This window comes from Lutzomyia longipalpis, chromosome 2 (assembly GCF_024334085.1).
Source record: "Lutzomyia longipalpis isolate SR_M1_2022 chromosome 2, ASM2433408v1".
NCBI classification, from domain to species: Eukaryota; Metazoa; Arthropoda; class Insecta; order Diptera; family Psychodidae; genus Lutzomyia; species Lutzomyia longipalpis.
Window position 1 is genome coordinate 8,679,569 of NC_074708.1, and position 15,053 is coordinate 8,694,621.

General features: G+C 33.5%; 3 protein-coding genes across 3 annotated transcripts; 1 reads left to right on the forward strand and 2 right to left on the reverse strand.

The window, feature by feature from the left end:
- Positions 1 to 983: 983 nt before the first annotated feature.
- On the reverse strand, positions 984 to 10,562 carry LOC129789097 (alpha-tocopherol transfer protein). The gene is made up of 7 exons (XM_055825735.1): positions 9,884 to 10,562; positions 5,454 to 5,548; positions 5,228 to 5,381; positions 2,231 to 2,319; positions 1,766 to 1,978; positions 1,259 to 1,409; positions 984 to 1,192 (listed from the first exon to the last, which is right to left on the reverse strand). The coding sequence occupies exons 1-7, from the start codon at positions 10,059 to 10,061 to the stop codon at positions 1,155 to 1,157; spliced, it is 918 nt and encodes a 305-aa protein (XP_055681710.1). The 5' UTR covers positions 10,062 to 10,562; the 3' UTR covers positions 984 to 1,154.
- Positions 10,563 to 11,714: 1,152 nt separating this feature from the next.
- Positions 11,715 to 13,448, reverse strand: LOC129789119 (NECAP-like protein CG9132). Its single transcript, XM_055825766.1, has 5 exons — positions 13,251 to 13,448; positions 12,775 to 12,980; positions 12,497 to 12,690; positions 12,241 to 12,431; positions 11,715 to 12,168 (listed from the first exon to the last, which is right to left on the reverse strand). Exons 1-5 carry the CDS (start codon positions 13,334 to 13,336, stop codon positions 12,105 to 12,107), a joined length of 741 nt encoding a protein of 246 aa, XP_055681741.1. The 5' UTR covers positions 13,337 to 13,448; the 3' UTR covers positions 11,715 to 12,104.
- A 258-nt stretch (positions 13,449 to 13,706) lies between these two features.
- LOC129789077 (zinc finger protein 473-like) lies at positions 13,707 to 14,969 on the forward strand. The gene is made up of 2 exons (XM_055825714.1): positions 13,707 to 14,779; positions 14,840 to 14,969. The coding sequence occupies exons 1-2, from the start codon at positions 13,793 to 13,795 to the stop codon at positions 14,900 to 14,902; spliced, it is 1,050 nt and encodes a 349-aa protein (XP_055681689.1). The 5' UTR covers positions 13,707 to 13,792; the 3' UTR covers positions 14,903 to 14,969.
- Positions 14,970 to 15,053: the final 84 nt, after the last annotated feature.

The following is a 15,053-nucleotide window of genomic DNA, read 5'->3' on the forward strand; positions in this document are numbered from 1 at the left end:
AATCCACTTCGTCAAAATGCAACACTTCGGGGTCTCGTCTGAGAGACAGCGGAAGAACCTCGAGAGCACAAACAAGAAGTAGTAATAAAGTTACTTTCGCCCAAATCATCCTCACAGACCTTGCGATATGTCCCAAAAAGCGGAAGACTAAGAGACTTTTTAGTCATTTGGGGGCTTTTATAGTCCAACTAAATGGAGTCTCGCTTTAACCACAACATATAGAGAGGATTGAGTGGTTTTTGTGACGAAAAATCTCTTCCTTCTGAAGACGTTCTTTTGATTAGCCAACCGCGAAATTCCATTTGATTTTTTTGGGTTTTATGATTAAAAGATTACCCATTTGCGCTTTATAAAAATTAATTATAAAATTGTGTGTCGCATTAAATGTAAAGGAATTCAAATAGACAAAGTGGTTGATATTGTTAGGGGAGATTGGGGCAAATTTGCATGTTTTTTCTTTCATTTTTCATATTTTAGTTTAAAAATTATTTTGTTCCTTAGACCAAACTATTAAATAGGATCTAACAGTATGTGTGAAGTCTTTATAGATACAAAAATATTGCCCAGCATTCCTCTACTTATATTTATTCTGAATATATTATTTATTCTGGGTCTAAAATTCTCATCAAACTAATAATAATTTAATTGTTTTCATTCAAAAATATATTTTTCTTCACTTTTGTATTTTTTTTTTTTTGTAAATCTTTGTTGCTGTACCAATGAGGAGATTTAGTTGTTGGAATTTCCATTTCAACGTTGTATTTGGTAATTTGCAAATTTCCCAACATCCGGTTTTTGTGAATCCCACTGCATAGTAACTGATTCCCATCCAAAGTCACTGCTAAACCCAAAAGAACATACATAAATTTTCGAAAATATCCACATAAAATTTCCATAAAAATGTCTCCGGGCTGATGATTAATATTTCAATTTTATTGAGAATACAAAAAAAATAAGAAGAAAAAAATAAAAGATTTATGCAATTTGTGGTAGAAAAATTTATATTTTCTATTCAAGAAAAGGTGTATTTACAATTTTTCCTTCATTCACCTCACATTAGCACCTGCTAAACGTACAAAAAAATAATATTTTATGTAAACTTATTTGGCAAAAGAAACATGGAATCTTATCACAAAAAAACGTATGTTGACCATCTATTTCCCAGTAGTGCTGTATCCATAAGTATTGGCAACTGGAAGAAAAAGGGAGATTATTGTTAAGAATTTTCATTTGAGGGATGAAAATTTAAATAATTTACTTTCATATTCTTTGCTGTGAAATTGGAATAGATCTGCAAGGACATTTCCATCCACTTCAGGTGCCACAAGGGTACCTCCATAGGGTGGACGAAGGCACTCCTTGCCCATGTACGTGCAGAGGGTCTTGAAATCCTTATTGAGGAAATGAATCTGGCGGGAAAATGAGAAGAAAATATTTTTATTTATTTTGTGTTAGATTTATAAAATATATGGATAAAACGAGTTAAAAAATGAGGTTTTTAGTTGATCGAGATTCTATACATATAATATTGATTGGCAATTGGCATTGAAAGGCCAAGCTTGAGAGTGTTTGAAGAAATGCTTATTGCAGTTAAGTGCAACCGCATATAATATCAGCACGTATAAATCGTCTCATGTTGAATCTTAAGTGGTCAGGTAGCCTTCACACAAATGAGCTCAACACTCTCCACATTGGAGCTTGTAGTACTTTTTGTGCTAAAAGTCTCCACGAGTACTCAAGTGATGAGAAAAATTCCTTTACTCACCCTCTTGCGGAGCTTTTCAGTGAGGAATGGCTTGAAGATGGCAAAGAGCATGTTGAAAATGTAGGAATTGTTGACAATGTGCACCTCCTTGAGGCGGATCCCAATGCATTCTTGCACCCAGTGGAGGAGCATTGCGGCGAATGAGGGGCTAAATTGAGTCAGATGCGATAGCGACAATCCGTCCATGTTTAGAATAACAACCACACCATTCACCTGTGTCATAGAATTTTAAATTATACAAATTAGATAATTGAAAAAAAAAAACATAATGCAAATATTTTCTGGGAGACTTGAGCTGTTCTTTTCGATACAATTGATTGAATTTTATTTTTGTACAATTTTTTGTTTTTTAAAATTAAAATCAACTTTGACTAAACATGCCCTAGTCCCCCATATTTTCTCAAAGACGCAAATTGGGTCATTGAAAACAAAAAAAAAAACTAATTTTTGCTACAAAATCCTTACTTGAGTTTTGGGTTCCGCCATGGCGGCTTCGAGACAAACTTCGACAGTTCTGAAGATATCATCCAGAGAGCATTCATTCAACTTCCATTCTATAACGTTGGAGATAAGAAAAGAAATGCGTGAATTATTAACAAAGATCAATGAACAGTTCGCTTGACATAATTTTGATTAGAAAGAATGGATGGAAAAATATACAAAGCAATAAAAGACTCACTTCCTGCATAAATGAAACGCAATGAGTGGCAAATGATTGGAAAATAGGGACAATTAGAACGATAAATGTTTATTATAAAATTGCAAAGTTTTTTTTTTGTTACAAAGTAATGGCGGAAAGAGACGATAACAATGTGAATTTGCTTCACAAAACTTTTATCCAAATGCGTTGTTTATGTGGCGCATGGATGACCCCAGAGGTCCCTAAATTGGGGATTTTCGCTTCTATAAACAAATCTCCCGTATAAGCTCATATTACCTACTAATCAGATGGCCTCAATATTCTCGTTGTAATGAATTATTATTATTAAATGATATATTAACTCTGAAGAGCACTGAACAACACTGAAGAGCCACACTCTGCATTGAAGTGTGAGTAATTCTAATTTGAGTCACGGAAATTGATACAATAAAAAAATATAAATTATTTTATTAGGTTACAGCTGCAGTAACCGTCGAAGGTTTTTGCCTTGACAAATATTTTTTTATTCTGATTCCCAATAAATCATGAACTTGTGATATAATGTGGAATGAAACTTTAATTTTAAGCCCTGACTTACAGACAAGAGGTATTAATTAACTCAAGATTTTTGTTAGGTCAAAGTGTTTGAAATAACCGCGACCTAGATCGAGCAATAAAAGGTCATTGACTTGGGTTTTCTTGGTCAAGCTCATCTTCACTTCATGCTTCAGATTTAATCCAAGAGATTTATCCAGCAAGATTAATCAAGCTAAAAAATGCATTTCGTTCTTCTAAAGTTGATAGTTTTTGTTATCAGATTATCGTGAAGAGAATAATTTTGTTGGGTGCGCGAAGTAAGTAAATTATCATACAAGACTGTCGAAAAATACAAATAAATTATGCTAAACGCATAAATTTAATTGTTTTTTAAATAGTATGACTATAAATTTCTGCCTCAAACATATTAAATCATCGCAATAAAATAATTAAGTTTAGGTAGAAGTATTCCTTATGTGTTCAAGTCTTCCGTTTTGTCATTTCATTTGTAAGTTTAATGACATGTAAAGATTTATGATAAAGAATTTGAACAAAAAATTAACAAAGAACGTGTAGAATACATAATTCACCATTTGTTTGGGTTTCCTCTCAAAATTTTAAATTTCTTAGCACTTTTTTTGTTACCAAATCATGCGTAAGAGAAGTCGTGGTTTTTTCGACTCGCACCCCTCAGTATTGAAAATAATTTTAATTAAAGCGGAACTTCTTGTTGGAGTTCCAGAAGTATATGCTACTCAAAACAAATGAAAGCTAAAAGAGCGTTTAAAAATTGTTTAAAAAATATTGATATATTTTTTTGTTCTCAAGAATTTGGATGTATGTTGAATTTAATCTTATCTCTTACACTACATAGTTTATGTACCTATACCTATATAATTTAAACATTCTTGTCTATTGCATTATGATTAAAAAAAGTTTTTTGATTGATTAGTAATGTAATGGGAATTAATTGAAGTTCCTCATCGAGAGAAAAGTCTGTGAAAATGTTTTTTTTTAATCATATTCTCAAGAGTGGGAAACGCAAAAGCGTACGCTTGTCTGCACTGATGAATAATTAACATTTTATAGATATCAATATAATTTACGTGCAGTTATTTCCAAAGAGATTTACCTTAAAAATTTGGTTTAAGGAAAAAAACAAAACTTTATTTTTTCGTTCTTATAAAATAACTCAATTTTAGTTCTAATGAAAAATTCTGGGGCTATTTCACTCTCCTAAACTCTCTACATCTTGCACAATATTAAGAACGAGTTGGGATTTTCGAAATTGGACATTAACTTGTGTAGTTTGCGATCATTAATAAAAATTCTCACTAGATATTTTCACATGAAAATTGCATATTATGCTGGAGAGAGAAATATGTATGTGCGTTGTTTCTCCTGGGTTTTTGCAAAGTTTTTACTGTGAAAGGCCAGTCAGCATTGAGAAATGACCTGAAACTCGTTTGTGCTGCAATTTTCCGATTTAACCATCTCTCGTACAATTGCCCCCGTTGTTTGAGAGCTTTTAGAGAGCTTCGCGATAGCGTCTTGGACAACTGTGTGGCGATTAGTTGTTTTGTTGATGCTTTTATCTATGCAATGTGAGCTAATTTGAACGGAAGAGGAGTTAAAAAAAATGTTTTTCTTAGTTGCTGATTAGATAATTGGGGTTACACCGGGTTGAATTAAAATGTGTTTTTTTCCTCCCTCCTTTAATGGAGAGAATCCATTGTATTTTGCTAAATGCAACACAACGTTATGCAATTGCAATCCTCTAAATAATAAATAACAATATTGTGGATTTTCCCCGGAATAAGGTGATATTGTCTCTCCCCGGTGAGAGTCAATGGGTCAGCTGGGCGTGGGATGTGCGCATGCTATAAGGAAGAATTATTAATTGTTTTCACTCATGTGGAGGTTATTATTTTTTTTTCTTAAAAAAAGTGCATAATATTTCATCTGTAAGCTGAAAATATGATATTCGTGATATTCTCATTGTCTCTCCAATATATGCACGTAAGCGTCGCTCTTTATGCCATAAAAAACACGCACATTGATCTTTACCTCAATAGCTCCCATCATGGAGATGATCACTGTACGAGATCTCGCAGTAATTTCAAGGTTCTCGTCATTTTGTCTCAATCGCGTAAAATGCATTTTTCTTCATCCATTCCTATGCAATTATTTTGTGATTTTTCTTTTCAATAACAATGCATCAATTTCTCTCAAATCTACATACAAATTGACCTGCGTAATATTCAATAAAAGCTGTCTGCACTCACTTTTAATTTCAAGAATGAGTATTCTGCAGCCATTCTTCGTTCGCAATGGGCTCAAGTAGATGATTTCCTTCTCAAAAACATGCCGCACACTTCGTGGTACGAGGTCTTCGGCGTACTTCTTGTACTTGATCTTGAACTTGTAGTATTTCTTCATCTGCGCACAAAAAAAGGGTAATTTTTTATTAGGGAAGTGATTTTTGGAGGTGATTCAGTTTTTTTTTCTTACTCTTTCGAAGGCACTTTCGGGATAAAATTTACATGGTCGCAAGAATTTAACGAGAAATTCATCTTCCGCCAGGGGAACGCAAAGATCTTTCTCTTCTGCAAAGAAAAAGAAAATATGTTGAGTGAGTAACATTGTTGCTAAAAACGTTTTGTATTCATGATGTTTAACACCAAAAGCTGTCAGAGTGAATAAATTTATATATTTTATAAATTTAAATCGTTTTATCATTCATTTATTGCAACTGATTGAATAAATGGAACATATATTGATAAAGATGATGAATTTATAAATAATAAAATGCGAAAAAAAAGTTAGAAAAACTTTTTCTTTACAATTGATTTATGCAAACATCTCGGTAATTATATAACGTACGTTGCAGAAAAAATCCCAGATAAAACTGTTGATCTTTTTGATTGACTTTATTCCTTTTAGCTGTGATTCTTCAATTTTTTAATGAATTAGAATTAATGTTATTTATTTAAAAGATAGCTCATTTTTTTTTAATGTTCGGATATTCTTTATACATTTCCATTTCGCTAATGGATAAATATAATGAGGTAATAATACAAGACGATCCGATAGTAATTCAGATAAAAACAGATAGGTAACGTGTTCTTGAATTAGGCGTTAAGAATCCGAAAAATAATTACCAAAAAGTTTAATTACTAAAATAAAATAAAAGAGCGTTATATATATTTTTTATTTTCTTACATATTAACCGAATAATATTATTTTCATATTGTCTTTTAGTTTTGTTTCAATACGAAAAGATAAACTTGATAAGCAAATATGTTTTAATTCTGATTTAAGCAATTTAAATCATTATTCAAACTTTTATTATGACTTTAATTCCGCTTTATTTTTTTTATTTTATTAATTGTCATCAATTTTTTAGTGATTTCCTTAATGGTTTAAGTAATTCCTTTTTTATTAGAAAAAATGTCTCAAAACCAGATAAGTTTTTCTTTCAATTATAATCTTTAAGAAATATTTTTATTTACATATTTATTCTTGTTTCTTTTTATCTTTTTTTTTTAAATACACCGACAATTTCGCATATCATGTTATTTAAGTTCATTAGCAGATTTTAACAATAAATTATTTTCACAGTGACTCTATTAAGCTCCTGCACAGATGGATGAAACTTTGTGCGTCATTTTTTTTTTTATAATTAAAAACAAAATGTGTTTTGTCAAAGTCTGAAGAGAAGCTTATTTGTGTCTAAATAAATTATCAGATTTTTGTAATTAACCTTTAGAAAGAAAATCATTTATGGGAAATCTCACACAAATGATCAATATATCAATTATAAAGTGCCAAGTCTCTAAATAGGTAGGTAGGTACTTTGATAGATTCGTGGTTTATACATTGTAGATTAATTTTATTCCAATTTCTTTCAAATGAACCCAATTTATTGATACTGTTTTACTATTCCCAATTTCTTTTTATAGTCTGAAATATTTAGATATTCTTCGAATAAAAATTAAAATACATTACACTGCGAGACATCACTGTATTTGCTTAAAGTCTTAATTTAAGATAAAAAGCTTTGGAAGCTCAATTAAATGTCATAATGCAATTTTAATTTACTTAAGAATGACATGTCAGCTATTCTCTGTTGAATTAATAATTAGCAAAGCGAAGAAAAAAAAACAATCTAGTTGATTTCTTAAGAAATTAACGACCAAGTCTTTCATTTCAATACAATTCTTTATAATGAACCTATGTTACTTCTAGACAATATTTTGTTGCTCTTCTTAAGTTCTTTGAAAATTATTTCTTCATTTTTCATGTAGTTCAGTAAACCTCCAACAAAAGAGTGATTCATACGTGGAGGGCGATCTCTGTTCTTCAAAGTTAAATGACCATTTTCTCCATGTATAAATGTGCAATTAAGCAGTGAGACAAATGGACAAATGAATACTTTACAATCTTAAATGTCTTTTCTTACGAAAAAAAAAGAATAAAAGAGACACATTGATAATATTTTACGTGCAGTCAAGGGTATGAAGAGATATACCAGAAATATAGTCAATTCAATGTCAATGGATCGCAGCGACAACCTCACGCAAATCATATCTCTTTTTTCCCGCGTATACGCATTTCTTCTTCTAAATAAACTTCCCAAGAAGCATCATCACAGTCCAGTTCTCATATGAATATTATTTCTTTCAACAAATAAATTAGCATTTTCTGCTTGACCGCACATGGGAAATTGCAGTGAGTTCGAGGATCTTTTGAGAGCTGCTTTAGACAACTACTTACTTGTATGCTAATTTTGCACGTAGGCAAAAAAATCCCCAAAAATTAATCACTTTGCTCGATGATCTAAAACTAAACACAGACACGCGGGGGAAAAGTCAAATTGAGATGAAATGCTAATCACAAGGTTTAGCGTATATTGCTCAAATGATGAACATATAGCTAATAGAGTTTGTGTGTCGAATTTGGTTTTTGAAACACTCGAAAAAAGGCAACTCTCGTGCGACTCTATGGAGCTTCTGAGAATCCGCCTTAGAGTGAATGAAATACTTTATTGTAATAAATTAATCAATTTAAATAGTGAAACACCTTGTCTGCTGGACGACCTTACACGTGAGTCGCTGCGTCTCTATATTTCCAAACATAAGTAACATAATATTGTACAGTAAAACGTTATATTTTCACATTGAAAATCAAACGGATACGCGCTTTTACTCAATCAACTGACCATTTCCTCTATTCCGCACTTTATGTATTTAAAAAAAATGTATCGATTGAGACATTTTTTGCGAATTACCAACAAAATGCTAAATAATCCGCCGTGAGGAATTGAAAATCATCCCACAGTGCTCGCATACAAAATAAATTAGAATGTATTTTGCGTAAATGTTATTTTAGTACCTCAATTTGCATTAACTAAAATTGGTAGTTTATTTCTATTATTTTGGGAGGAAATGACACAAAGCAAAAATAAAGTTTCAATTTGAATGGAAATTAAAAAATTATGTTGAATGAACCTAGAACAAATATTTGTTAAATAAATACGATAATTTCTGTAATTTCTTAATTCCTTATTTGTGTTTCGATTGGAGAATGGAAAATTTATGAGCTTTAACTTGAAATCTTGCTTCTACAGATAGGGTGATAAATTGCAACTTGAGGTGGTCTTGTCGCTTGTAAATTATTCGTCAGGGAATTTTTACATATTAATTGAGATTTAGGAACTTTTTAGGCTCATCTATTTGCTGATTTTGCTCTAAAAGCTATTAATTTAGTAATAAATTGTGCTATTCTTTAGAAAATTTTATAATTTTCTTCCGACAAAGTAATATAAATTAAAAATTTGCCCTTTTTGATCCATTTCATTCAATTAATTCGTGCCAAAAACTGATTTTTTAAAGTCTCAATTTAACCTAGATTTGCCCATTGTACTATATTTAGTACGCTCGTCATTTATTCTTCGTTGACTTTGAGCGCATAAAAGCAGCATAAAAAGTTTATAGTTTCACAAAAACGATATAAAAAATCAGTTTAATAGAGTTTAAAAAAATATTTTAATAATTTTAGAACTCTTACAAGAAGCTCAAAAATTCTAATTGAGATTGACTTTCCTAGAAAATTTAAGACTGCGAAAATTAAAAATAAAATCCTGAGCATATCTGAGTTAAATCAGTTATAAAGCTTAAAATTAATTTAGTTTTATGCATTCATTTATCATAAGAAAATAAAATTAATAAATGAATTGAATGAAGAATTCTTTTAGATCAATTTTTTCTAGAATTTTTTAAACGTTGTTTGGATTGAATTGAATTTTTCACTGTTATGGTTTGTATTCCCTAACAATTTACAGCACTTTTAGCTGTGATTCTTTCGAAGAAAAGAATAGCACAGCTTCTGTGTACCACCTAAAATGCAATGTTGTCCGATCGGGCTCAAACTTGGTTTAACTGGTAAACTAATGAAGATTTATTCAACAAAAAAGTCAGTTAAGTACAATTCTTCTTTTCAATGAAAGAAATTACTTTCTCTAAGCTTCGTTTTTTCTCTTCGTGCCCACAATTTTCAACAGAGTCTTTCTTTTTTTCTAAACAATTCTCCGCGGGTCAATTTGGTCACTTATTGTAAAGCCAGCCACATACAGCATTTTTAATTTCTATTTACCTAACACTTTATAAAAAAAAAACACCTCAAGAGCTCTTGTGCGTGGCTTTTTCCCTCCATAGAATTCTCATACTAAAAAGATTCATACACTTTGAGTGCGTTAAATCTGGGACGTATAGTAGTTAATTTGCAGAAATTAAGTAAAGAACATTTAATTATGTAGTTAAAAGCACAAAAAAAAGATGAAAATGAGCGACATAATTAAGAATTTTTTAATAACACGAAAAACTAATAAAAACTTTAATAAGGACAATGTTCACAAATTACGTTTGAGGGGGGCTTCTTACCTTCTAGCAATTGGCGCAATTGCGTGAAGCTCTTTTGCTTTAGATCTTCTGTTTCGCGTAGCTCCACGAGGGCTTTCTCTCGTGTCTTTCCCTCAATCTCATCTTTCTCCAATCGCACAATATACCCATCCCCGAGATCAATGTAGGGGAGCTTATTATCGTCGAATTTCATTGACATTTTTCCTTTTACAACGCGTGTTTTCTTTCCAGGAAAAAAAAAAGAAAAGTCGATGGCACGCTTTTCACACGCAAAATTCACCAACACCACACACTCGCGAAAGATTTAGAAAGTAATTTGAAGTTGAGACTTAAAAAGCAATTGAATTGAGTAGTGCCCACCTTAGAGGGCACACACAATTCACAAAAAAAAGACTTCCGTAACAAATGAGAAGTAGAAGAAACTTTTACTGCAGAGACTGCATCTGATCACGAGACGATCTGAGCGAGGAATGATTCTGAATTGGCGGATCGCGCGGAATAATTTTCAAACATACAACGCACTTTTGCTAAAACATCCAATCCCCCCACAAATACAATGGCACTCATAAGGCAAAATGCCCCCACACAGAAGCACAAAAATCACGCTGCCTGAATAAAATATCAATTTCCACGATGTGTTGCAGTAAAACATTCAGGTGTTAATTTTTTTTATATACTATTTCTAAGTCTTTCGTCTCCACAGCCATTGTGTAGCTTTTTTCCCACTCCCGCGCACCTCTGTAAAAATGAATACATATTTTTTTCACGGCAGAGTGAACTTTTAATGCAAACTGATGACAATTTCGGCAATTTTATGGGTGATTTCGATGCATAAATTGCGAAAGTTTATACGCACATGCGTCGGGATTAAACAGCACAATTAACTTTATAGTGCGACTCCCAAAAATTGCTCATTTTCACCCTCCCAAATAGTTTGTGAACTGAAAACAAGCAGAAAGTGTGAATAATATTGAACTTGGGAGTGATAGCAGAACCGATAAACTAAGAAAAACACAGAAATGTGGCGATAAAAATGTGATAAATAAATATTTCTGGGAGAGTTGATCTCAATTTGGCAGCATGGCGATGAACGTTACATTTCAAAAAAATATAGGCGCCAGAAATACAGCGGAGTGGTGGCTTTTGGAACTACATTTAGGGCGCTAAATTCAAAAGTAATCAGATGAAAATTGGACTAGAAAAAAATATTCTTTAAAACCTTTAAAACAGAGAAAATCGGGATGTTGGTTGATATTATCAACTTGATAAGCTATCTTCAGCACTAATCACTAATTCTAACAGCTAAAAAAGTAAAATAGGGGAGAGCGGGGTTATAAAAGTCACTTAAGGGTTTATAAAAAGCTCAAAATATCATATTTCCCAAATAGATAAAGCGTTTATAGCTCATTTCTTTAGGAAATTTACTGCTCTATAACTCTTTCTCAGATCATTTTGTTCTATCTAGCTAGGAAATATGATATTTTAAGCTTTTTCCAAACCCTTAAGTGACTTTATTAGCCCCGCCTTCCCCTAATGAATAAAAAAAACTTTTTTTGCCTTTTTTGGAATGTTTTTTTTTCTTTAAATTTATTTTCTCATCTAAATAATACATTTTTACACGTACTATCCAGTTTTTCTCTTTATAACGTCAATATGCAACATATTTTCCACATTCTGCCACAATGTTTTTCGCAATTTTCCATTCAAAAATAAGTACATTTTCCTCTATATATTTTTGCTATTTTTTTTTCTTTTACGTTAAATGTTCTCACTGTTTTTTTTTTGTTTAAAGTTTCACAATGCAAGCAATTTAGTATTTTTTTTTGTATTCTCTCTAGCTGAATATATTAATTTATTAACGATATTATTGTACAAGAAAAATTCCTATTAAGTGGAATATTTAATAAAGAAACAAAATTAAATGCCAAATGGAAAATATTTTCTTTTTAAAGTCGTTCGGAAAACTTATTTTATAATAAATCCTATATATATTAGAAAAAATATATAATATATATTTTGCGGGCTTTTGCCCTTACCACGTTTAAAAAAAAATAACTACTATATCAAAAAAAAATTATTAGGTGTGTGTGCACGGTTTGTCTCGGAAGCCAGCATAAAGGAAAATTGTTCAGTTTTCTTTTTTTTTTCATTATGAGAATAAAATGCGAGCCAAATGTTGAGATTTGAGCAGCATCCCGAGATTCCATGCGAAATCCATGCCTGTGTGTGAGGTGTTGTCCTTTTAGAACTGCACCCAATTTGAGTTTGTCGATTGCGGCGACGGCTGCTGTGGCGCCTGTTGCCCCCTGGAAGGATGAAAGATAAAATCAAGTTATTTGGAAGCTTTAATTAGGCAAAATGAGTGGAGAAATACTCACCCCGCGGAAGTAAAGTCACCCCATTCGGTTTGACCGGGTCGATGGGAGGGTGATGCCACTGGGCTGGGCTTTAGCTGTCCCGGTGGTGGAGCTATTTTATTAGCAACTCCCGGTGGTGGTGGAAGGATTCCCACTCCACTAGTTCCCTTGGCTTTGCCAGTTCTCGATGTTGATTCGCTTCCATCTTTTTTCTAAAAAAAAATTCACGAAATTATGGGAAAAATCAACGAAAAATTCCACCAAATTGCCAACTTACAGTGATCTTCATATTAATCTTGATGGTTTCACCCTCTTTGAAGCCTAAATCCAGTTCCTGCCGTGGAGCTTCCTTCTCCTTTTCAATTTGCTCTTGATTCTTCACCCATTTAAAATGATCCTGAAGTGCCACGTTGAGATCAAATGAGTCCGATCGATCACCAAAACCCAACCCAATAAATGCAGTTCGTCCTGCTGTAGAAACAAACAAAAAAACATCCACGCTTTAGTATGCAAGATCAGTGTTAAGATTTTGTTGGTCAATAAGATGATAGATACCATTGTCGTCCTGGATACGGATCACAAAATATCGCGAACTGTCCGTGACAGCCTCCACAGCAACTCCCGGATATGTTTCAATGGGACAATTGGCAAAAAGAGCGCCAGAAGTCTTGTCTTCCAATTTCATGGAGACAGCTGTACCCTTGGACACCAGACGCATACGCCCCGTCCAAGTTGGTTCCTGGAGATTCCAATCAGCGGCCCTGAAATTCCAGAGAAAAAAAAATCACAATCAAATGTCAGAAAAGCAAAATAGCAGAGAGAAATTCATATCTGCGGGGGATTTCTTTTTATCACTTCCAACTGAGGAAGTGGAGGACGGAGGCGCAGTATGCAAAGCACGAGAGAGAAAAAAACCCACTGCAGTGGGCAGATAAGGGATTTATTGGGTTGGGAATTTATGTTTTTGTTGGAAGTTCCATAGAACCATAGAAAAATTATTTTTTGACAGACAATGGAAATTTTCCTCTCACCTGTATCCCCTGTTGGAGGTGCGCGGGGGGATTTTGTACACAAACACCTCGGGCTTCACCAGCAGGACACTCTCGTACGTTTCCATGGCCCCGTTTCCTGTCCACTCACGCACGAAGAAATTATAATTTCCTTTATTTTTGAGGGGAACTTCCGCGGAGTTGAAAAATTTGCTTCACACCGTATCCCCAAATAGACCTTCACTGAAAAGTAATTTGTTAGAAAGTTTGTAAAAAAAATAACATTTTTTTGTCAAAGAAACTTGACTCACTTGATGGCAGGATAATTTGTTTTATGGCTATGTAACACATAATTTAGCTCATGTACAAAATGAATTTGTAATGGGATAAAAACGAAGAAATATCCAAGAGGAAATAATGTGATAAAAGAATATGCGTTAGGGTACAACTTTTAACAAGCATGTTCACAAAATATTTTTCTAGAGAGAATAACGAGAGCACAATATGGGACGTTCAAATATTTAGTGAAATTTTCCTGTTTATTTTCATCCTGTCCTGAATTGGAAGATAATCTCTCGGTGAAAATGGCCAATAAGGCTGCCACACCAATTCCCGAAGCAACAAAATTAGACTTGGCCACAAAGGTGGAGGGTGTGAAAGTGGAAGAATTACCTGGATCATCGGGATCCTCGCAGGATTTTAGTTGTTCCATCTGCAGCACAAAATTTCACCTCCGGAACGATCTGCTGAAGCACTTCCTGCAGCATGGGAATAATGAGATTGACTACAATGGAAGGCCTAAAGCTCTAGAAGTCACAGTGCCAAAGACAGTCTCATCTAGCGGTGGTGATGCCAAAACAACCATGATCCAGTGCGAATGGTGTCCAGACAAATTCAAAGATATCTCCCGGGCAATCCAGCACAAGCATCGGAAGCATGCAAATATCCTAGTCAACTACTACTGCGAGTACTGCGGGAAACAATTCCCCCTGAGAATTTCTCTCATTCGCCATCAGTTCACGTGCAGTGAGCAAAAGGAGGCATCTGCTGACAGCAACTGTTTGCCCATCTACAACTGCATCCTGTGCGAGGCGAGATTCATGACGGCAGCTGCAAAGGCAACGCATGAAAAGAACACCCATTTTGCTTCCATTCCCACAACAATTGTGCCTCCGCCCTCGAAGAAGATCCGTATGAGTAATAATGGGGAATGGTGTTCACTATACTACTGCCACCTCTGTGGGGCTGAGTACTCAATGAAGCACAATCTGAAGAAGCACCTGGAGAATTACCACACACTGGAGGAGCGCACAAAATTCCCCAGTGCTGGAATTATCAAATGCAAACTCTGCGATGCTCTTTTTCACACCAAAAATGCTTACCTCGTTCACAATTTGCACCATTCAAAAGACGACATTTACGTGAATTCGGAAAAGGAACGACTACAGATGGTGCATAAGGTTGACCAGGATTTGGATTTAAATCGAATCCACATCCCGACCACGATGAAATTAACATCAAAGGGGCAGATTCCCAAGAAGTACCTTCATCTCATGCCATCTGTAAAAGTGGTAGGTTTTTCACTCACTTTTTCTCGGTTTTGGAAAAGTTCTAATGTCTTTCTTTTTCAGAATCTCACGCCCCTCTCCACCAAAGATTTCCATCGAGATGAGCAGAATAATGAGAATAATTAAAAATTCTATTTTTTGCTTTTTTTGTGGAGTTCAATACAAAATAATCATTGAAAAATGGAAAAAATAATTCTTATTTTTTTTTACATACTTTTTGGATTTGGCGCTCAAAATGTATTTCCAAAAGACAAATTGTGAAGAATGAAAAAACAAC